The sequence below is a fragment of the Schistocerca serialis genome, chromosome 1 (assembly GCF_023864345.2).
Source record: "Schistocerca serialis cubense isolate TAMUIC-IGC-003099 chromosome 1, iqSchSeri2.2, whole genome shotgun sequence".
In the NCBI taxonomy this organism is placed as follows: domain Eukaryota; kingdom Metazoa; phylum Arthropoda; class Insecta; order Orthoptera; family Acrididae; genus Schistocerca; species Schistocerca serialis.
The window spans coordinates 314857863-314882816 of record NC_064638.1 but is presented as its reverse complement, the minus strand read 5'-3'; the positions used below and the strand labels follow the sequence as shown (position 1 = coordinate 314882816).

Genomic DNA, 24954 nt, shown 5'->3' with positions numbered 1-24954 from the left:
CGGTATGAAATGAACATTAAGATACAAATGTGTCAATAGGGAACATTAGTAGTGAACAAGCCTTAATTTTTTTTTGTTTGGTTGGTATGACATCTGTCAAAGATATTAAGTATACATCAAGTCATGGAACAAACAACATCATATGTTTTCATCGTGTTAACAATGTCGAATTTTGTACCAGAAAGTGATGATTTGCGGAAAGCATTAATTTTTTGTTTTCATTTGAAGAAAAGTGCTGCAGAGTCGCATCGAATGCTTGTCGAGGCATGTGGTGATCATACTGTATCAGAAGCAAACATGCAAAATATGGTTTCAACGGTTCAGAAATAATGATTTTGATGTAAGAAATGAAGAATGTGGAAGATCACCAAAAAATTTCAAAGACACCGAATTGCAAGGAATATTGGATGAAGATGATACTTTGAATCTGAAGCAAATGGCAGCAATGCTAAATGTTGCACAACAAACAATTTCTGACCATTTGAAAGCCATGGGAAAGATCCAAAAGTGTGGAGAATGGGTGCCACATGAATTGAATGAAAGACAGATGGAAAACTGAAAAACCATTTGTCAAATTTTGCTTCAAAGACATGAAAGAAAATCAATTTTGCATCGAACTGTTACTGGCAATGAAAAATGGATTTATTTTAAGAATCCTAAATCGACTGCAAAACCAGATCGATTCGGCAAGAAGACAATGCTCTGTGTTTGGTGGGATCAAAAAGGTGTGGTGTATCATGAGCTTCTAAAACCCAGAGAAACTGTGAATACTAATTGCTACAGACAACAAATGATCAAATTTGAACTATTCATTGATCGAAAAAAAGACCAGAATGGGCCAGAAGACATGGCAAAGTAATTTTTTTACATGACAATGCAAAGCAAAGCTGGTTCAGGATACAATCAAAACACTTGGCTGGGAGCTGCTAACCTACCCGCCATATTCACCAGACTTGGCCCCTTCCGACTACCATTTGTTTTCATCAGTGGGACACACATTGGCTGAGGAACACTTCGATTCCTACGAAGAAGTCGAAAATTGGGTGTCTGATTGGTTTGCTTCAAAAGAAGAACATTTCTATTGGCGTGGTGTCCACAAATTGCCAGAAAGGTGGTCAAAATGTATAGAAAGCAATGGTCAGTACTATGAATAAAATGTTTTTACTTTTCAATTCAAAATTAGTGTTTCATTTTCACACACACACACACACACACACACACACACACACACACACACACACACACACACACACACACACACACAAAAAAAATCTCATTTTATACCGGTATGCCACATATAGATTGGAAGAATTTCTAAGGTTTTTTATTTCAGAATCCATAAACTGTGAACACAAAGGTGGTTTTCATTCTGGATGAAGCTGTCCTTATCAAATGAGTCGACTTAAATGAATAATGAAGCATCAGATGGTTAGGAAAAAGAAGCTACGGATCCACTTCGTCAATTTTAAAAAAAGCCTATGATAGTATCCATTACAAATCTCTACTGTCTGTTCTTACAGAATTTAGTTGACATTAGAAACTTATCCATCTCATTACGGTCACCCTTCAAAATACTAAATCTAGGGTAAGGTTCAGAAATGAAGTCTCCGAATCTTTCAGGTTCGAATTGGCCTTTGACAAAGTGACGGATTGTCTCTATTACTGTTTAATTGTGTGCTGGAGAAAATCATGAGTGAATGGAACAAGATATGTCCACCATCTGTTAAGACTAGAAGAAAGATTAGACTTGAGTATCTTGCATTTACAGGAGATTTGGTGTTGTTTGGCAGCAGTATTGACAAAGCAAAGTTTCAGATAGAAACTAGAGTGATTAGCAGAAAAGGCTGGGTTGCAAATTTCTTTTGAGGAAACATATGATACCCACCTTCCCTGCTGACACATACCATATTATACCCCATAATGCTAAAAAAAATTAAGATGGTAGAAAAGTTTAACTACCTTGTGAGATGATTACCTGGAACGCCATTGAAAGTGCTTAAAGAGGTAGTAGAACATTAGAACTACAAGGAGCACAGAGAACTACGTGGCCAACTTACAAAAAATAATCTCTTTCAATAAATGCTAAAATCTGGCATTATTCCTGCATTATTCCTCCATCATTAAACTGGATGCAATATATGCAATTGAAACACTATTTAAACTAAACACTCAAGCAACAACTGGTAAATCGCAGAAAGTTGATAGAAGAATGCTTTGAATGATTATCTCTCTTTTTTTTTTTTTTAAAAAAAAAAAAAAAAAAAAAACGGTTTGAAGTAGTAAAAATGGATCTGAACGAACTGAATATTACCAAACATGAATATGGAGAAGTTGCTTCTGAACAACAAACACATACAACTGACATTCAAAACATCACAGTGGAAGATGTATGTCACATCTGCAGAAAAACAACCCACCACATCACTCCACATGAAGATGTTTTGGGAAAGGAAGAAATTGTTGACTGCTAATACCTTAACTTATACATTGTAGACTCTGTTATATAAGGTTTGATTTTAGTGCTCTAATGTGAGCATACACTATGTAAATAATAAATAAATCAAGTGCTATGTCATCTTATATCTCAGGCATGGAAGTATCTACAACACATTTTTTTAAAAAAAGACAACCATGAAAAGAGAGAATCTTCGTGGTCTGCTTCACCCTTGTTGAATATTTCTGGAATACTGACAATGACGACTTACTCCATTTATCTGTGTTTCCGTCACTGCCAGGACAAAATACAATGAACTTAATGATTATTTTTAAACCTGAAGTTTCCAACTTTCAAGATTGTGTACCAATGAATTACTATATTCACAAATAAAACAATGGAAAAGCCACAATGGAATAACGGTAATATTACAAAGAGGACTGACTACTGTTGATCATTTAGTGAAAACATTGAGTCACATGCAGGCATAACAAAAAAACTGTTATACATTTGAGCTTTCGGCTAAAAGACCTTCTTCTAAGGTAGAAAAAATGCCCACATTCACACAAGCACAATTCTCTCTCTCTCTCTCTCTCTCTCTCTCTCTCTCTCTCTCTCTCACACACACACACACACACACACACACACACACAGACACACAGAGAGAGAGAGACCGGACTGTATATAGCAACTGTGCCTGATGGGGGAAGCAATCTGTGGATGGCAGGGATAAGGAGGAGCCTGACATGAGGAGGGGGAGGGAAAGCAGGGGTTGGGTTGGGGGAAGGTGTAGCGCTGCTCTGGGATATGGTTCGGACAGCCTATGACTGCCAGATGCATAGCTGGGAGGCCCTGCTCTGAGTATGGGGAGCAGAAAAAGAAGAAAGTAGAGGAGGGGGAAAAAGACTATGGGATCAGTTGGTGGACTACAAGGCTGTATAGTGCTGCAGTGGAAGCAAGAAATTGATAGGTGAGGGAAGGACAGGGACTAATAAGGGTTGAGGCCAGGGGAGTTATGGGTTGATTGATTTGGGAGGAGGGGACCAAACAGCGAGGTTATCAACCCCATCGGGTTAGGGAATGGTGGGAAAGGAAGTCGACCATGCCCTTTCAAAGGAACCGACCCGGCATTCACCTAACACAATTTAGGGAAATCACAGAAACCTAAATCAGGATGACCAGATGTGGGTTTGAACCGTTGTCCTTCCAATTGCGGGTCTAGTGTGCTAACCACTGCACCGCGTCGCTCGATGGGAGTTACGGGAATGTAGGATATATTACGGGGAGAGTTCCCACCTCCTCAGTTTAGAAAAGCTGGAGTTGGCACAGGCTGTGAAGTACAACGTGTTGAGCAGCATGTTCAGCAACTTGTTGGTCCAGCTGTCTCTCGGCCAAAGTCTGACGGTGGTCACTCATGCAGATAGACAGCTTGTTGCTGTCATGCCCAAGTAGAAAGCAGGACAGTGGTTTGTAGACCAAATGACTGCTTTCACAGATAGCCTTACCTTTGAGAGGACAGATGATGCTTGCGAGTGGCCTCAAGTAGGTGGTGGTGGTGGTGGTGGTGGTGGTGGTGGGAGGGAAAGGTCTCACATTTAGGTCTATAGTAGGAATATGAGCTACTAGCGTGGAGATGGGATTGACAAGGATATTGTGTCTGTTCGGTGAGTAATGGAACATTACAGTGGGAGGGTTAGGGAGGATAGTGGGTAGGGTATTCCTCACTTCAAGGCACGACGATAAGTAGTCCAAACTCTGAGGGAGAATGTACGAGGTGCATTCAAGTTCTAAGGCCTCCGATTTTTTTTCTAATTAACTACTCACCCGAAATCGATGAAACTGACGTTACTTCTCGACGTAATCGCCCTGCAGACATACACATTTTTCACAACGCTGACGCTATGATTCCATGGCAGCGGCGAAGGCTTCTTTAGGAGTCTGTTTTGACCACTGGAAAATCGCTGAGGCAATAGCAGCACGGCTGGTGAATGTGCGGCCATGGAGAGTGTCTTTCATTGTTGGAAAAAGCCAAAAGTCACTAGGAGCCAAGTCAGGTGAATAGGGAGCATGAGGATCACTTCAAAGTTGTTGTCATAAAGAAACTGTTGCGTAATGTTAGCTCGATGTGTGGGTGCGTTGTCTTGGTGAAACAGCACACGCGCAGACCTTCCTGGACGTTTCTGTTGCAGTGCAGGAAGGAATTTGTTCTTCAAAACATTTTCGTAGGATGCACCTTTTACCGTAGTGCCCTTTGGAACGCAATGGGTAAGGATTACGCCTTCACTGTCCCAGAACATAGACACCATCATTTTTTCAGCACTGGCGGTTACCCGAAATTTTTTTGGTGGCGGTGAATCTGTGTGCTTCCATTGAGCTGACTGGCGCTTTGTTTCTGGATTGAAAAATGGCATCCACGTCTCATCCATTGTCACAACCAACGAAAAGAAAGTCCCATTCATGCTGTCGTTGCGTGTCAACATTGCTTGGCAACATGCCACACGGACAGCCATGTGGTCGTCCGTCGACATTCGTGGCACCCATCTGGATGACACTTTTCGCATTTTCAGGTCGTCATGCAGAATTGTGTGCACAGAACCCACAGAAATGCCAACTCTGGAGGCGATCTGTTCAACAGCCATTCGGCGATCCCCCAAAACAATTCTCTCCACTTTCTCGATCATGTCGTCAGACCGGCTTGTGCGAGCCTGAGGTTGTTTCGGTTTGTTGTCACACTATATTCTGCCTTCATTAAACTGTCGCACCCACGAACGCACTTTCAACACATCCATAACTCCATCACCACATGTCTCCTTCAACTGTCGATGAATTTCAATTGGTTTCACACCACGCAAATTCAGAAAATGAATGATTGCACGCTGTTCAAGTAAGGAAAACGTCGCCATTTTAAGTATTTAAAAAATGGCTCTGAGCACTATGGGACTCAACTGCTGTGGTCATAAGTCCCCTAGAACTTAGAACTACTTAAACCTAACTAACCTAAGGACAGCACACAACACCCAGCCATCACGAGGCAGAGAAAATCCCTGACCCCGCCGGGAATCGAACCCGGGAACCCGGGCGTGGGAAGCGAGAACGCTACCGCACGACCACGAGATGCGGGCTAAGTATTTAAAACAGTTCTTATTCTCGCCGCTGGCGGTAAAATTCCATCTGCCGTACGGCGTTGCCATCTCTGGGACGTATTGACAATGAACGCGGCCTCATTTTAAAACAATGCGCATGTTTCTATCTCTTTCCAGTCCTGAGAAAAAAAATCGGAGGCCTTAGAACTTGAATGCACCTCGTAACTCAGTCGCTCCAGTCCTGAGTGGTACTGAATCACAAGGGCAGTGACCTTTTGTGCCCAGACAGTGGGAGTATGGGAGGTGCGTAATCCCATTCACCTGCTGCCTCTCCCTCCTGCATTCATATCCCTCACAACTGCCGCCTCCCCCTGAGCCACCAATTAACCCTCCCCAGCCCCCCTTCCTTCCCTGCCTCTCTCTTCCTCTACCTACCTCACCTGCCACAGCCATCATCCCAGTTTACCAGCCAAATTGCGGCTTCAGCATTCTATATTCGGCCAGCACAATGAGCTGTACAAGTGTGGTGCGGGTGCGGGTGCGGGTGCGGGTGCGGGTGCGGGTGCGGGTGCGGGTGCGGGTGCGGGTGCCGGTGCCGGTGCCGGTGCCGGTGCCGGTGCCGGTGCAGGTGCAGGTGCAGGTGCAGGTGCAGGTGCAGGTGCAGGTGCAGGTGCAGGTGCAGGTGCAGGTGCAGGTGCAGGTGCAGGTGCAGGTGCAGGTGCAGGTGCAGGTGCAGGTGCAGGTGCGGCGTGCAGGTGCGGCGTGCAGGCAGGTATTCATCCAAAAGCTAGCAAAGTTTTCATTATTTTATTGTTTGCCTGTTGCCTGTCAACAGCTCAGTGCTTCTACAATTTGGTGAGTTGTTTCCACTACTACTCAATTATTTATTCAAATTCAATTTCATATCTGTCACAATTACATCTTTCATTCGAGTTTGTTTCCTGAACCACTTATTTGTTTCCCTGTCACTGTTTGTAACTACCAATGTGCAGCTCCCTAGTGCTCCCTAACAATCAAGTTGTTGAATGATTTTTGTTTTAAAGCCCACTCTAACTGCCATAAGTCAAAATGTGATTAATACAGATTGTAAAACTTGTTTGAGACAATGTAATCTATTCTGCAAAGTGGACTTAGTGTACCAAAAGCAAACCAAGTTATTTTTACTCTTGTTTTTATCATTTTGCTGTCCATTCAGCTCCTGTCTTCAATTTTCCTAAACACAGAAACTTGCCCACTGGTTCTGTCATGCCATCATTAAAGAACCTCAATTATCTGACCTTCGATTAAACAACTCATCAGACTATCTAATCATGTGTCCAATCATCCATCTGTGCTCCTCACCGAACAATATGCCAGTGTTATCGACCGATTTTACTCTTGTCACAAAAGCTGTCCATCTGAGTCACACCCCTCACACATGCTTAGTTGACAGACTACTGTGTTACTGTACTGTTCACTTTACTATATGCCTTAATCTCCTGCTTTATCTGTGTCATTATGAAGCTTTTTACTGTACTACTTTTAATTTCAAAGTTGCAATGTAGTTTTGTACAATTTTGTAGGTCAAGCTTAAGAAGTGTAAGGCATTCCGAGTGGCTAAAAGTGGCTACAAATTAGAAAACAAATACGTTGTTTGCACGAGTGAACAGAAACGAAATGTTCAGCACAGACTTGACAAAGGTGAGTCAGTTACTGAATTAGCCATTCAACCAGGTGTTGCATTGACAGATAATTTCCTGTTTCTTTGTTATAAATCTAATTTTTCTTACTCAATTTTGATTTATTAAATCATTTTGAGCTCTGTAAATGACATGTTTCGTTCTCCTCTGATTATCCGACATTTTTAGTCGTCCAATCACCATCTGATCCCAAAAGTGATTAATCAATAATGTATTTTCTTTTTGATGTGATAATCAGATGTTATTTCAGTATTTCTATATTTGATTTGTGACCACTCTTAAGATTTTTGTTGAAGTTTACCTACACTGAGCTAATGATAGCTGATTATTGGCATTTTCTATGGGCGATAATCAAATGCCTTTGTAGCATGTCCAACTGCCATGTGGTGTATCCACATTCAATTCTGGTACTGCCAAGGTTTTTTTCCTTGGTAGTAGGACTGGAACAGGATGCACTCTGCTTCACGATAGCAACTGAGAAGCTGTTTCAATAAGAAGTAGTTGCTCCAAAGTTAGGGAAGCCCAACAACTAAGAGAGTAGTGCACTGACCTCGTGCACCCACAAAATGCCAATGTCAGAGGAGGGCACAGCAGCCAGGAGGTACTGAGGTCCATCAGGGCCAGTACACCAAGCTGTTTTGTGTGTTATTGAGTGCAATTTGGAGTTAATTTTATTACTATTAAATTACTCAAACCACTAGATAACTGTGCAGAGATAATTATAGCTCATTAGTTCACTTCTCTCTGTACTGCAGTATGACTGAGTGATGGATAGCATATATTATTTCTCCTTCTACTATTCATAAAATTACAGGTAGGAAAGTGCTCAAAATGATGTTAACACATGTGTACTTCACAGCCCACACAAAATAGTAAGTGGAAAAATGTGCAACAATGAAACAAGTGACAAGGAAGTATGAGGACCATATTTTTCAATCTGTCAAAGGCTAAAATTAAAACAAGAGTGAATTTCAGCACACACTATGTAAACCTGTTGGGGATTTTTGAACAATCACTGAGGTAGCTGAAACATACAATGTAATGGTGAAGCAGCTTCCCCTCTCTTTTCCGCAAAAACACAATCCCTGCCTGTTGAGCCATATGTGTTGAAGTTCCTCCTTTGAGCCGAAATGCTACTCAACCACTTCCATCATACGCCAAAGAAATGGAAGTTGACATATCCACACTGTGATGAGGATAATCCATTGCCTTCCACGTAATCACTGGAGAAGTTCCATAGGTGAAGCAGTATCGTTTGAGCAACTTCACATACCAGGATGACAACAGATGGTTGTTTTGAAACACTATGCATACTGTATGCAATGTTTATAATGTTCTGCTAAAATGCTGATTGTAACCTATGGCTTCTTCAAATGAAGAACTGTAGGGCAACTTTATGACATGGTTGAACAACAGGAGAAAGATTTTTTGCGAAATCACACAATGTTGAAGAAAGTCTCAATCGCTGTGGTGACTGTTGAAAAACAGTTACCAACCTGTGTGTATTACCTACTCATAAATCTGATAATCATAGTTGTCTCAATTTCAATTGCACATTATGCAGCTGCTTTCCAAATTAGGTGTAGAATAAATGGATATAATAAACTATACGGCTGCTACGATAAACAGAGGATAGGCTTTCATCACTTTATGATCTAGGGGTTTCTTAATTCAATATAATTGGCTTCAATCTGTAACAACGCTCAATGGAAGCGATAATGTAAAGTTTTAGTAGGTTTGATTCCTCCTCAAAGTGTGGGACTTCCTCTCGACTGTCTGGTCAAGTTTGCTTTCCGGTTGGAAGTAGGAAGGGAATTCCAACTGCAATAAAACCACACGGACTAATTAAGTGAGGTATTAAAAGCAGTTTCCCCTTTAACTATGGATTAAAAATTAGTTGTACTGTATACATAAATTCATTATAAAATTTCATTCAAAAGTATGTTTCAGTTACATTAAATACTGAAAAGCATAGCAAGTCTCATGAATCACAAATGTGACATAGTGGAATATGCAAAAGGACATTACTTGATGCCTTGGTTGGAAATTCATGTTGTTGTTGTGGTCTTCAGTCCTGAGACTGGTTTGATGCAGCTCTCCATGCTACTCTATCCTGTGCAAGCTTTTTTGGAAATTCATAACCACACTAAAACATGGGTTGAACAAGAAGTTTCACAATTTGCTCGTTCTCCAAGATTGATTTTAGCCTTGCTCAACGCACTGCACAAGCCTCTGTAATTAGTTATACCCTTATAACCATATTAGTAAAACATGTTATTCATCTAAAATGGAAGAACATCCTTTTTAGCTATTTAGTAATGGCAATACAGCAAGCAGAACAAGCCTGAAAATACATGCATAACATGCAGTCTGACATTTGTGGGCTGTATATCTACAATATTTATAGCATCCAGAATTCTACCAGCATGGGGTAAGATTAAATGTAATTCTTTGCTCAAATGTGTGTTAGTCAGGGTGTATACGCAGGCAAGGAAAAAAGATTTCCAGATTTCCCAGTTAAAAATACAGTTTTTCCCAGGTGAAAATACACTTTTTCCATTTTAAGTGATAGTATACTTTCCCTTGAAACTGTAAAACTTATCAAACATTTGAATGGTTATGGTTTTATACACTGCCGTAGAACTTTCCAGTGCACGCACACACGGCGTGCGCACACGCACACACACAAAAGTTTTTGAGAGATCTTTGATGTGCAGCATCATGTACACTGCATATTTTGTATTATGATACACTGCATATTTGGTATTACAAAAGTCTAAATTCAGATGCCACCAAAAACAGCATGTTAATGTTGAAGCATTGAAACAGAGAGTACAAGATTGTGCTGTGATTTTGTAAGCCAATCATAGCTCATGTTATGTGATCTCACCAACCGATGACACCAAATAGTCAGAGCATAGGGCACGTGATGTAGTCAGCCAAAAACAGCATTAATGTTAAGTAGCATGAACACACAAATAGGAAAAGTTAATGTTTTAAATTAATATACATGGTTTAACCATAAAAAACGCTATGCTTTCTCATATAATATTGGTCTCTAAGATTAATAAGCTACAAGAAAAGCTAAGCTTTCACTTATAATATTGGTCTTCTCTTGAGTGTGTAATGCTTCCAAATACATCACACAAATGTCCCAGTAAAATTTTAATAATGACATAAATGTCATTTTCTGGGCTCAAAATTCTTCTAAGTGGCTGACTCTCAAAGTGTTAAGTTTTAAGTGAGAGTCAAATGCTCTGCGATTTAAGAAATTCACCACATATTCTCCCATATAATGTAATTCACCTTGTGTAAAAGGAAATTTAGTTTGAACGCAACACTTTTCAAACTACCATTTGCAATATTTTCCTGCTACTTGTTGGCAATAGGTTCATTTCAGTAGTGCCAGAGAGAACCAGAAAACAGGCATCTTTTGCTGCACATGCACAGCTACGATGACGTAAGAAGCCTGTATGTTTGTACGTACAAAGCATTAAGAGATCTTATATCATGTCATATAAGAAACAGGACATCAGAGGATACTCCAACGGCATCATACTTTTGTAAACCATACTAAAATACAAAATTCAACTTAAAGAGCACATTCGTATGTCCAGATTCACAATGAAGTAGGCCCCAACCTGACATTACGCTTTTCAGTGTGGTTTTTGGGATGTACATTTTCTTGGAACACCACCATTGTATTATCTCATGTTTGGTTCTTTACTATGGCAGAATTCCATTTGTGCCAGAAGATGAAAACATGCACTTTAAATTCAGCAAACAGTTGAAGCTAGCCAACAGTGTGGAATGAAGCACTTTATTTCAAATAAATTGCTGCCTCAGTGGAAAAGATTAATAAGAGCCAAATTTCTTTAGCAAACCAACAAAAATAATTTCATTGTTCTGCAAGGCAATTGATTAATGATTGACTGCCAAATATGTGGAAACTAATAACATATTTTAGCCTTCTGGAATTATGTCAATATATTTTAAATCATTCGATAATTCTCGGCCACTGAAAGCCATTTTGTACTCATTTGACATGAGAACTGTAAATGAAGAGGAAACAGCAAAATCACTATATGAAAAAAATGGGTCATGTGGAGGCTAACCCTTCCCCTCTACCCTCTACAGCTCAGACTGTTCTGCGTTTGTGCGAATCTGGCAGCTTGGGTGCTCCAGAAAAATTTTTCCTGGTAGCATATGGCTGCCTGTTGCTACTGCCAATATAATTAACAGCCATACTTTAAATAGCTAGATGCAGGAGATGGTACACTCACATGCGACTCAACTGAGCACGAGTCTGCTGGCAAATGCTCACACGAACCTAATGCAAACAGTTGTGACATCATTGTCATCAGAAGCAGTTTGTTGTTATGAAGTATTGCATCTTCATCCTAAAGCCTTTGACGCATTTTGCTGTGGCAGACGCTTGTGCATGCACTGTGTTTTGTTGTTGTAAATGACACATTTCCTTTGCAACTTAATTTTTATTTTAGCTGCAGTAGCGGAATATAGTAATATTCTTTGTTAGAGTGTCAGTTCCTATCAGTCAAACTTACAAAAATTTAACTGAAAACTGAAACAATGAAAAATTCCCAGAAATCTTAAAAAGTCCCAGGTTTTTCCCAGTTTTCTCCCAGATGAACAAATTTCTGGGTTTTTCCAATATTTCCCGGTTGGTCCAGGGCACTTACATTCCAGTTATCAATTTCTGTGTAAATGACTGGTGTCCCAGTCAATACAGCCACCAGTTTTACATATTTATGTTAGGTTGCATAAAAGCATACATCAAAAAGTGTAAAAAGCACAATCCATGCATCACATTAAAGCCATTTGTTGAAAAAGATTACAACAGCTAGGAACAAAAAAAGAATTTTGATACTTCAGGTAAAGATGATTTTGCTGTGAACTACAAAGATGTCATAACATGCAACTTGTATTTTTCGTCTCTGGTACTTTATATACTTACTGTCTTTAATTTATCCAGGAATGACATGAAAAATTAAAGTTTACTACTGAAATATCGAACATATGATACAAGGATTTATCATGAAATTATTTTCATTACAATTATTACTCTTACCATTATCATTTAACTGGTACATTTTTTTACAATTTATTAAATCAGCACTTATAAACCATGTAAATTTCTTTCTTTTTGGGAATTCAGTTGGTCATTAATACTACTATGAGTTCAAGACAATATGAATGCTAGGGACCAGTCACATACAATTTAAGAACAAATTTTAATATTAACATTATAGTTGTAACTGTTGTTTCTTGTGAGCACTTCATTTGGGGCTTCAAAGCAATCATTTTAACACAGAAAAAGTAACAAGACCGCGAAGAAAGGAATAAGATTAAAGTGTACAAAGATGGGATAAGAATGAGCCATCAAACCCCCCCCCCCCCCCCTCTTTCTTTTCTTTTACTTTCCAATATTGACTGGCTTTAGGTTTTCCATAGCTCTCCTGAAATCCTTCAGGCGAATAGCGGGGCAATTCCTTTGAAAAAGAATATTGCCGATTTTCTCAGAGAACTGAGAGGAAGCTATGTTGGAAAAGGTCTAACAGAATCTATGGTTTGGGTACACAACAGCGGAGAGCATGTGGAGTCATTCCGTGAGTACATCTGAGGAAAAAGAAAGTGCAGGTAGGTATGAGGATTTTCCAGGCGCATCCAGTTTAGATGCCTGACCTGGGTATTTTCCCTGGGGTCAACAGTTAACAATTGGGTAATTTGAATAGCTAGGAAATTGGAGGATGGTAGTAGTGTAACAGAGAAGAACTTGGGTGTGCCAAAATCAGAGGTAGTATCCCAATTTCCATCAGAAGGCATCAGTAAATGGCACTTTTACGAAAGGGGCCAGTGAGTAGTCTTCCTCAACAATAATGAAGTGGATCCAACAGCTACATAGCCAATGGTGCTGGCAAACTATATATCTAGCATCCACCACCTAGTAGAAACGAGACCAGTGCCATTTAGGGATGGCATGGTTCACCCTCCAAGACGTATTATTTTCTCTTTACTTGTGTCCACAGTACTGACATATTTTGGAAAGGACATTTTCTGCCTGGACTGTTATTAAATGTATTTTGTCACCATGATAATAGTTTTGGCCAATTATGTAATTTTCGAGTGACAGCTCACTATAGAGTGCACCAATGCATTGTTCACTTAACAGAACACAGTCCTAGTGTTAACAATTTTTAAATATTTCATTAGTAAAATAATACAGGAGTCTATCATTTATATAAAAGAACGTAGCACTTCACATAATCTGTATCATCTGTGCTCATAATTTCCACTGCACATGCACCATGTGTGACTTCTGACTCTCTGGGACAAAAAGCCTCATGATTCAAAAATACAACATAATCAGTGGGCTAGTGTCCTTTCAAGAAGGTATCAGAGCACATCGGTGAGGTTAATCTGTCAGTAGCTGTTGATGATGTATAGTTATTTCCTGGTTTAAGGACTGGGATGAAGAGAACACATCTTCTAGCTGAACATAGTGAAAGATTTCCAGTAAATAGCGGTAGTGAGTCGTGTTCAGATGTTCGACCATATGATTATAAACTGAGTCATGGCCTAAAGCTGTATTGTAAGACTGCTCTGGAGCCTGAACCAGTTCCCAATCATGAAAACATTTTATAATTTAGGGTTACAGGGAGTGAAGGGTAGGGGATGTCTTCAATTTATCTTCAATAGGTAGCTGGGTAAGAAGAGGATACTGACATATTTGCAAAGTGGCCTGTGAGATCTTCAGAAACAACTGAAATCCATAGAACTACCATCATCAAGGAAACCAGAAAAAGCTGTTGATCTTGTGGGGCCCCGTAGACAATGGAGTTTGGACCGTGCCTGGGTTAAGAAACATTTGTTCCCAAGGAGGAGACTAGCACTTTCTTATTGTGTTTAATCAGGTGGTTAGTATTTGAATGGAGCCAATTACAATTGATCAGGGGAATCAGTGAAGATGTTGCTTGATATGTTGCAGGGCCCTTCATAGGTTCTGAATAGCTGTTGCAGTGTTTTTGTTCCACTGTGGTACTGGTTACCAATGGAAGAGGCCCATATAAAGGGTGATAGAGAGGCGGAAGAGATCATAAGGTCGATAGACAAAAAGGTGTCATGTGCAGCACTAAAGTGGGTAGGGATATCATCATTAGGAGGGACAGATCGAAACTACAAAGTCCCTCCCATACAATGTGATAGTTCCCACTGGGAGGGGGCTCTGCATTGAAATCCCCAAGGAAGAGAGTGAGGGGAGGGGATTTGTCAGTTTAAGGTGACAATGTCATGATACACAATTGCCTGATCGAGAGTAAATAAATGTTGCAAATGGTGATTGCTGGGGTCATTCACACTCGCATTTACTGCTTTCAAAGCAGTATATGGGGGGGGGGGGGATCCACTCATTGATGACATCTGTGCAAATAAACATACAGACTCCTCTAGATGTGCTCTTGGGGCCAGTATGATTCTGACACCATGATCACTATTATCCTAGGTTACCAGTAGATGCCAGAGGAAGATGCTACTTCTTTGGCTGGGAACATGAAGTTGATGTCCCCAAGGGTGGTGCTGCAGGTATCACAAGAGGATAGGGCTAAGTGGAAGGGGGGGTGGGGGGGTGGGGGTGGGAGCGACCTAGGTACAACAAGATGGGAGGGAATACCTCCCCAATTTACTTGTGCGGCAATCAGAGGTTGATTTTGAGGAAGTGCAGGGAATAAGTATTCAAGGTACTGCTTAACTTAGCCACAGAAATGGCAAAATTCAATAGCACTGGGATGAAATATAAGTGATTATACTTTTCCTGGGTTTCAAAATATGAAAGTCAGTTTGAGACATTCCTTAGTTAGGGCAGCACACTTTGAGGATACGGGAGGGTGACTGTCTCCACAATTGATACAGAATGGTGTATGCTCACATGGTGAGTTATCATGAAGTAGCTGACCTCACTCTTCACAAATTGGGTTCTTCATACATATATGCCCAAAGCTCTGTTTCAGTATTGGAAATTAGGGCCAACATATAACAACATTAAACACTGATTCTGACTTTTTCATAAAGCAAACCCTGCTCAAAAGTGAGGATAACTGCCCTAATGTGAACCTTTTTGCCTGGTGGACAGTGACATAATCAGCACACAAAGTGGAACTCTTATTTCTGTAGTTTTTGTGCAATTCATTTGTCGGCAGCATTAAGTCCTGGTGAAAAATCAATTTCTCTTCAAATTCAGGCTGTCCTCTGTTGTTGTGGCAAGTTTCTAGCAAGAGATTAACACTTGGGACTGAGTAGAATTTCAAGACAGAATAATTTTGTTATTTATTGAGGCAAGACATTTCTCCAAATACATTTTCAATACTACCTACAAAGAACATCAGCTTAATACATAAAAAGCTCTATCCATCGGTCTGGGTGCAAATCAAGACCTGAGGGAAGTAAATTTCTGCAGTTTCATGAATCTGGTTTCCTTTCAGTGTGTTCAAGGAGGGAAAAGTTCTTGGGGTCATACTGACCTGCACTGAAGCATTCAGATCAGCCTAAAGAAACTGCTGCAGACTCACTGGCTGATAACTTTTGTTTTTTTTTCACTGCACAAGATATCCATAATGATGGTACCTACTGTGAACTAGGGCTCTCGCCTGGGCACCTTCCAACCACAGAAATGGCTGTCTGTCTTGAGAATCACTGCCTACTGTCTGAAGTCTCAGTAACCCTAAATAGACATAAATCTAATCCTATGAGTGCTTGGGGAAGGAACTGCTCAGGCATCAATACCATGTTCCCTGCAGTCATGGGGCTACCACTGTATGGGGAACTGACAACCTTCCATATGGACAGGCTATTAGGTGACCTCTCCTGCATGACCCACAATTCTGTAAAAAAATTTGAAAAGGTGGAGTTCAAACATGGACATGGGGAACAAACATCAGTTAATTGAAATAAATGGTGTAAAATAAATATAGTGGGAAAGGTTTTAATCAATGTCCTATAAACAAGCTAGTTGGTCAACACAAGGAACATGACTTACAGAGAAAAGATAGTAAAAGAGTAATATTGCAGCACAAGAAAGAAAGAAGTACTGCAATGGCTTGGGACCAAATGCATACACTCACAAAAGAGTTGGGAGCCCCCTTGGAGAGTTTCTCAGTTAATCTTTAAAAACAAAATAATTATTGTATTTACCTGATAATCAGGCAACTTGTACAGGATGACCTTTCTATTAGAATCACAAGCAACAAGATATTGGCCATCAGGTGAATATGCACAATCTGTCAATGCCCCAAGATGAGACAACTCAAGCTTTGGACTCAGATTAGCACCAGTCATTGCATAGATATGAACCTGAAAAATTAATTCCAAAGAACATGTCATTGGATAAATAACAATACAAGACAGCATATATCATTCTAATAAATAATTCCACAGATACATATTTTGTATGACTCATGTAGTATCCTAAAAATCCAAACATTTTATATCTACACTACAAGTCTTCCCAGAATTATTAATTAACTACTATCTGTTTTCCTGGGGAAGAACAGGAACTTGTAAAGTATAATTCCTCTTGCTATGTTGCAGTTGCAAAATTTAACATTCCATAATACAATTAACCAAATGAGCCTTTAAAATAAGCAACCATTATCACAAACAATGGAAAGTTCAGGCTGGAAAAATAACAATATGAAATGGATAGATCCAGGATGGAGTAACAACAACATGAAAAGGATATGTGCACACAACTCTTCTCATAATGATGTGCACTGAATAATTCAGTCAGCCTAAAGAAACTTCTGCAGCCTCACTGGCTAATAACTTTGGTCTTTTCATTGCATTGCACATCTCTCATATCCCACCAACGCACCTACTAGTCTTTACACCTTCTCTGCTTCTCTTTTCTGCCCTCTCTCTGACCTGCGTGGTCTCCTCCTCCTCCCCCCCCCCCCCCCTCCCCTCCAAGCAAATGAGAAGCATAAGTAGGTTGAGGACAGGGACAAGCAAAGATTAAGGCCCAGAGGTGGGGAGTAAAGGAAAGAAGTAAATCAAATTACCTTCTATTATGAGAGCAGAATGCACTCAACAACTGTGATATGACTTTCAAAATGGTAGAGAGTAGCAATCAGTCATCGCTTCCGTTCTAGCTTTATTAGAGCAGATCCAGATTTCAGCTAGTAACCAGCCATTATCAACGCCGTATTTCAGAGTTGTTATACATGCTCTAGTACAACTACACCTGTTGTTTTGGCTTCTGTCACAGTTCATTAAAGAGTCTTTAATGTACTGTCACAGGAGCCCAAACAACAGATGAAGACATACTAAGGAATGTATAGTAATTCTGAAATACTGCATTGATAATGGCTAGTTACTAGCTGAAATCTGGATCTCCTTTAATAAAGTTAGAACAAAAACAATGACTGACTGACTGACTGACTGACTGACTGACTGACTGACTGACTGACTGACTGACTGCTACTATCTACCTTTTTGAAAGGAGAATATGTTGTAGAGAGAGTTCCTATCTGTGCAGTTCAGAAAAGCTGGTGTTGGTAGGAAGGTTCCAAATGTCACTGGTTGTGAAGCAGTCGCTGAAGTATTTAAGTGAAGCACATCATGTTGAGCAGCACGTTCAGCTACTGGGGGTCCAGCAGTCTCTTGGCAACATTTCAATAACGAACATTTACGCAGACAGGCAGCTTGTTAGATGCCATTCCCACATAGAAAGCATTTATCCTTCACAATGGATCCTTGATACTTCCATCTGCTCCAATAAAGGAAATTTTCCTTATCCATACTAGAACCCAGTCCCAAATACTGTTCATGCAATGTTGCCTAGTTAATGGAATCTCCCCCCCCCCCCCTCCCCAAATAGCCTGACCAACAAATTACCTATCTCCGGCTGCAATGCCTCCTTCCACGATGACCTCTATCTATTCAAATCCTATAAATCTGAAGCCCTCACCAACCTAGTTCTGCAAAACTGTATAAATCAGGCCCAAACCAGCTTGTAATACCTCCTCATGATCTGTGAAATTCTCTTGCTCTGCAATCCCAAATTCCCCCATCTCCCAGATTGAATCTGCTGCTCTCCAGGAACTAGACACTATGCAAAATGCCACCTCAAAAACCTCTACAAATTGCACACATCTTTGACTACCAATATATACCAACTCTACAAAAGCCTCCATCAAACCTCCCTCCCCATCTCCTCATAGCAGACAACTCTGCTTCACAGACCTACTATGTTAGACACACACTGAGAAACTCCTTCACACCACCATATGGAACACAGAAACTGAACAGGTCCAAAATACTATCAGAACCTTTCCCCCAAAAGCCACAGTCACACAGGAATACTAATCTTTTCCAAATGCATTACATTTTGACACGCTCCCACATTTTTTAATGCTGGGCTTATTAAAGATTCTCTCTCCTTCTCCCAGGCATTACAGTGGAAAAACTTTATTTTCATCAATGCTATCAGTCAGATTTAAACAAAACCAACACTGAACTCTGCCTAACCCAATTTACTCCTCCAGCTAACCATGATCCATCCCCACTGCCCTCATATTATCCCCTGGCAACTTCCAAGAATTTCCTAACCTTGAAATTTGCCTCACCATCATTCCCCAAATTTCTCAACATGGAAACCAAGCTTAGAGCCAAAGAATCACACTATACCACCTAAAAACTGATCCCAACTTTATAATCCTATCTGCTGACAAAGTCTCCTATGCTGTGGTTACGAACTTCAGAGATACCTGGCGGAGGGACTCCACCAGTTTTCAGATATGTCTGTCTATAAACTCTGCCACAGCCATCCCAATCCTGAAATCTAGTAGGACCTCCAGTCCCTGCTTAATTCCTTACGTCCAACCCAGAGCCTTTCATGCTGAGTTAGTTGCATCCCCACCCTGCCCCTCACCAACATTGCCACTGCCACTCACCACTTCCCACATTCTATCTTCTGACACGGACACTACACAGCTCCTGTTCCTTTAACGTCCAGTGCCCTGCTCATCACTGTCAATGCCACCTCTCTTACACTAACATCTCCAATGCTCATGGCCTTGCCACTACTGAAGACTAATTTTACCAATGTCCGACTGACTCCAGACCCACAATAGCCTTTCCGGTCATCATGAAAAACTATCTCCTTACCCAAATGTACTCTCTCCTTTGAAGACATCACCTACAAACAAATCAACCATACAGCAATAGACACCTACAAGGCACCATCGTATGCCAACACATTCACAGACTGTATAGAGGAATCCTTCCTAATGACCCAAAATGCCAATTCCTCAACTGATTCATATTCACTGATGACATATTCATGACCTGAACTGACTGTGAGGACACCCTAACCACATTCCTTCAGAACCTCAATGCCTTCTTCCCCATTCACTTTGCTTGGTCCTCCTCGACGTTGGTGTCCATCTAAAGGATTGCTATATTAGTGCCTCCATTCACATCACACATACCAACCACCAACAATACCTCCACTTTGGCAGCTATCACCAATTCCATACCACGAAGTCCCTTTCACACAGCCAGCCACCAGAGATTATCACATGTGTAGTGATGAACAGATCCCCTCCAAATATACCAAGGGTTTCACTCATGCCTTCAGAGATTGAAATTACCTTCACAATCTTGGCCAGAAAAACATCTCCTGTGCCTTTTCTCTTCTGTACCTTACCACCTCCCACATACTGTCTGGATGCAAAGGAGCACTTCTCTTTTGACTCAATACCACCCACAACTGTAGTAACAGAATCACATTCTTAGTCAGGGTTTCCAACTTTCTCTTGTCCTGACCTGAAATGAGGAATATCCTGCTCACTATCCCACCCATCCCTCCCACAGTGATATTCCACCAGCTACTGACCCTACACAATATACTTGTCCATCCTTACTCCACCCTTGCTCCTGAGCCCTTGCCTCATGGCTTGTATCTGCACACAGACCTAGGCACAAGACCTCTGTCATACATCCTCCCACCGTCATATCACCTACTCCAGATCGATCACTGGCATCAACTGTTCCACAGCTTCAAGATAATGCAAGACAGCAATGAAAACACACCATTAGAAACTTTTTTATTTCACAAGCATCTATTGTCGGTCTAAGAGGACAACGATAAAGCATGTTACTTGGATAGTCTCATGTTGCACTACAACTGCCACTGGTCATCTCACAGCAACTCCTCATGGTTCATTAGGCACAGACATTTTTATCTGATCCAAAGCTGTCGAAATTCCATATAATTCAGAACCCACCCAGGGAAGTATCATCAAAAAATCACTCATTCATTGGTTACAAAGCCATTTGAGATTCATGTGAAAAGAGATCTGTCTGCCTTAGCCCAGAGCTAAATCCCCCTTGTCATAATAATATTGCTGTTAAGGCAAAGGACCATGCATCACTGGAAGACTGAGCAGAAGTGAGGAACAACAATCTGTGCTCAATAAAGCGTATGGTTGTGGGATACTTTCTTCTAGCTACTAAAGAAAAAGTAAATCAATTCACTGTCAAATAAGGTACTACGTCTCTAACTAGAGGGCCTGCCATTGGTTGACTGATTCGTGCGAGGGGCCAAACAGCGAGGTCATCAGTCCCATTGGATTAGGAAAGAATGGGGAAGGAAGTCGGTCCTGCCCAATTAAAGGAAACATCCCAGCATCTACCTGAAGCGATTTAGGGAAATGACAAGAAATCTAAATTAGGATGGCCAGATGCAGGTTTGAACCGCTGTACTCCCGAATACAAGTCCAGTGTGCTAACCACTATGCCAGCTCCCTCCGTAGTCTGCTATTGTACAATGATTGTTTAAGTTAGGCGGGAATAATAATAATAATAATAATAATAATAATAATAAGAAGAAGAAGAAGAAGAAGAAGAAGATAGAGAATGACTTTGACATTGGATTGAGGCTAATGTGCTTTTCTGGGACATGAGGATCCTTCGCCACTCCACGGTTATGACTGATCTTTCATCCCAATGTCAAGGCTGGAAATCCAGCTTTCATTTTCTGTTATGATTCTTTAGTGCAAGTATCATCATCATCATCATCATCATCATCATCAAGTTCAATCCTTTCCCAACAAATGTTCACTCTTTTCTTTCTGTTGTTGTGTCATTACACAAGGAAGAAATTTTGTAGCAACTTTACACATGTTCAATTATTCCACCAAAATTTCATGGCAAGACCCAGCTGAGACGCTAACCTGAAATTTCTTTGACAATCAGTTGGAGATTTGCACGTACCAGATCATTGATTTTCTGAATGTGTGATCCTGATCAAGGATCATCTTGATTTAAGTGCATGGAAACTATTTGTACTATTGCAGATGACCAAGAGCATTGTTTCAGAAGATGAATGCTTCCGTAAAGATATTGTTACGTAGAAGAAGGTGTAATTAGATGAATGACGAACACTAACTTAACAAAGGTTTATTCAGCACTTGCACATACAAGAGCGCGGAGCAACCTGCCTCCGGCCAGAACAAGTACGGTATATATAGACACAGAACATTACAGTACAATGATTCTTAACTTTTGTGGATACTTCTAGAATGTACTAAAACCAAATATAGAAATTAAAATTTTTCAGGTGAGTTTTGAACTCGCGACCCTCCATGCAAGTCTAGTAGCATAACCACTGCACCACGGTGACTGTGCTACTCAGCTTCTTCTGTGGCATTGTTCCCTCCTTAAGAGAACAGTGTCTCGGTGTTACATCATCCTAGTCCAGGAATGAGTCATCGGTCCTGCATACTCCGACTCCCAATGACGGATGTTTGCCCTGGCGGTGACCTTCTTAGAACTTCCTTCGCCGATACACTCTTCGTCACCTTTCCGCTTGTTGCCTGCTGCTGGAGCTTCGAATTTACCATGTGTTGCAAGATCCTTATAGAGCATCATTCGAAGGACGTGGACTGTATCTCTGATCTTTCATCGTCTTGTGTCAGGGTCGGAATCTTTAACTTCATAAGTAACAACAGAACTCTGTTTTACAACCTTATAAAGTCCACGCGCCTGAGGAGCTTGTGGTGTCACCGCCAGACACCACACTTGCTAGGTGGTAGCCTTTAAATCGGCCGCGGTCCGTTAGTATACGTCGGACCCGCGTGTCGCCACTATCAGTGATTGCAGACCGAGTGCCGCCACACGGCAGGTCTAGAGAGACTTCCTAGCACTCGCCCTAGTGGTATAACCAACTTTGCTAGCGATGGTTCACTAACAAAATACGCTCTCATTTGCCGAGACGATAGTTAGCATAGCCTTCAGCTACGTCATTTGCTACGACCTAGCAAGGCGCCATTACCAGTTACTATTGATACTGAATCATGTACAGTCAACAGTGACGTTCACCATTAATGGATTAAAGTTAAGTATTCCACCAGCTACATCCATTATTTTCTAAATTCTAATTTCCTTGTCCTGTTCCAGACCTCAGGCCAGCCTGCGTGAGCTAAAACGCGTGCCTTTTGGCTTCCTCTACTAACACGGTGTTGGCTCTCCTGCCAACCACAACATTGGCGACGAGGCAATACCGCATTCTTAACTATACTGCCCTGATTTACTTGCGTCATGGCTTCGCCACCATCTCCAGATGTACTGTCCGAATTTTATCGCTTACAGAATTAGCAGACGCAGGCCTTACTGGATGCCCCTGGACAGCTCGTCCAGGGTCAATGTGCAATGCCAAACGATGCGGCAGTTGCCGCTCCACCGCTAATGCAGCCACAACACGCTGTTGCACCAACTTTTCGACCTTTTGATGCTGCACTGAAAAGCTGGACGGAGTGGTCACGCCAATTTGGATTCCATCTCGCCGCCTACAGAATCCAAGGTAACGAGTGGCAGCCATTTTTGTTGTCTTCGGTCGGCGTACAAACATACCGTGTGATAGTCAAATTATTTCCCCGACGCGACGTAGCAACTCTGTCCTACGACAAAATTTTGTCTGCATTAGATGCATACTTCAAAAAATCAGTCAATATAGTAGCCAAACGGTATACCTTCTTTCGAACAAAACGTACGGCAAGTCAGACTAATTGGGAGTGGGTTGCAACCTTGCAAGGCCTTACTAGGGATTGTGCTTTTGAGTGTCAATGTGGACTCCCTTATTCAGATACTATGGTACGTGATGCAACTGCACAGAACGTTTCTGATGTGCGTATAAGGGAACAGATTTGAAACTAGTCAATCCCTCCCTTCAACAAGTGATGGACATATTGGATCGGCAGCACACACTTGACTTTGCTCAGGAATCATTTGAAACTTCGCCACCCGTGTGTCAGGTTAACCAGCCCGCCGGGCGAGCTGCACGGAACAGTAAACAGCCCTCGCGCCCGGCTGTGCCGCTGCCGTCAGGCTCTCAGCCACGTGTACCGCACCGGCAAGCAAATGCAGTGCTAAAATCATGCCCGTGGTGTGCTACTAGACATTCGCGTGAGCATTGCCCGTCACGCCAAGCTATTTGCTTCTACTGTAATAGAAAAGGACATGTTCAAAGTGTTTGCCAGAAAAAGCTCAGATCGGACACTCAAAACCATTCCAGGCCCTTTGCTTCACGCCAGAATCGGAATCGAACCAAGGATACTCAGGCTCGGAAACTTCGCCCATGGAAATTCATGTCGTTCATTCCACTCCGCCCAGTGCCACTCTCTCTAACAGTGACTGTGTTCGTCCCACAAATAGTGTGCGTCGACGTCGCCGGAACTCCCGTCAAGTCGCAAGTGATTTTGCACCAGTGTCAGTTCACGTTGCACGAGACAGTCGCTCTTGTCGTCAGCAGGACAATAAACTTTTTGTGGATTTGGACATTAACGGCAAAGTGATACCATTCCAGCTCGATACCGGGGCTGCAGTTTCACTGATCAATCAAGACACTTACAAACTGCTGGGCACACCTCCGTTGTGTGCCGCAAATGTTAAGTTAACTAGTTATTCAGGTTAAGATATCCCTGTGATAGGACAGTGCAGCCTTCTTGCAACATACAAGGGACAAACAAAACTTGTGTCATTTTACGTCCGTCATTCTTCTTCTGCAGTGAACTTGCTTGGTTTCGATTTATTTCAGTTGTTTAACTTGTCTACAGTAAATCAGGTCCTATCAGTGAACCAGACTGTGCCTTCAGACAGTGTTTCTCGTCTATGTGAAGAATTTGCAGACATTTTTGCACCAGGCCTCGGTTGCGCTAAGAACTATAAAGCACATTTGGAACTGAAAGTAAACACACAACAGAAATTTTTCAGAGCACGCAATGTTCCCCACCCATTGCGTGATGAGGTCGCAAAAATATTACACGAATTGGAATCACAAGGTGTAATTGAACATGTGCAGGCTTCTCTCTGGACTACACCCTTAGTAATTTTGCCAAAACCTTCGGGAAAATTGAGACTTTGTGTGGACTACAAGGGAACAGTGAATCCACAACTAGTGACTGCAACATTTCCTTTACCCTGCCCGGAAGATCTTTTTGACAAACTGTGCCCGGGTAAATATTTTTCGAAGTTGGACTTAGCGGATGCATACTTGCAAATACCGGTGGACGAAGAATCCCAGCGCGTTTTGGTGGTTAGCACGCATCTTGGTTTGTATCGATTCAAACAACTGCCATTCGGGTGTGCATCCGCCCCTGCATTGTTTCAGCAATATCTACAAACTGTTTGTGCATCGGCCCCTGCTGCAGCAAACTATCTGGACAATATTGTGATCTCCAGAACGACG

The 24954-nt window shown here is 41.4% G+C and overlaps 1 protein-coding gene across 1 annotated transcript in view; it reads right to left on the bottom strand.

The window, feature by feature from the left end:
* Positions 1-24954, bottom strand: part of LOC126469690 (actin-interacting protein 1) — a 166407-nt gene that overhangs the window by 22290 nt on the left and 119163 nt on the right. Inside the window, exon 12 of the mRNA XM_050096856.1 lies at positions 16401-16559. Within this exon, the coding sequence (XP_049952813.1) occupies positions 16401-16559 (159 nt within the window). The remainder of the gene's footprint in view (positions 1-16400; positions 16560-24954) is intronic.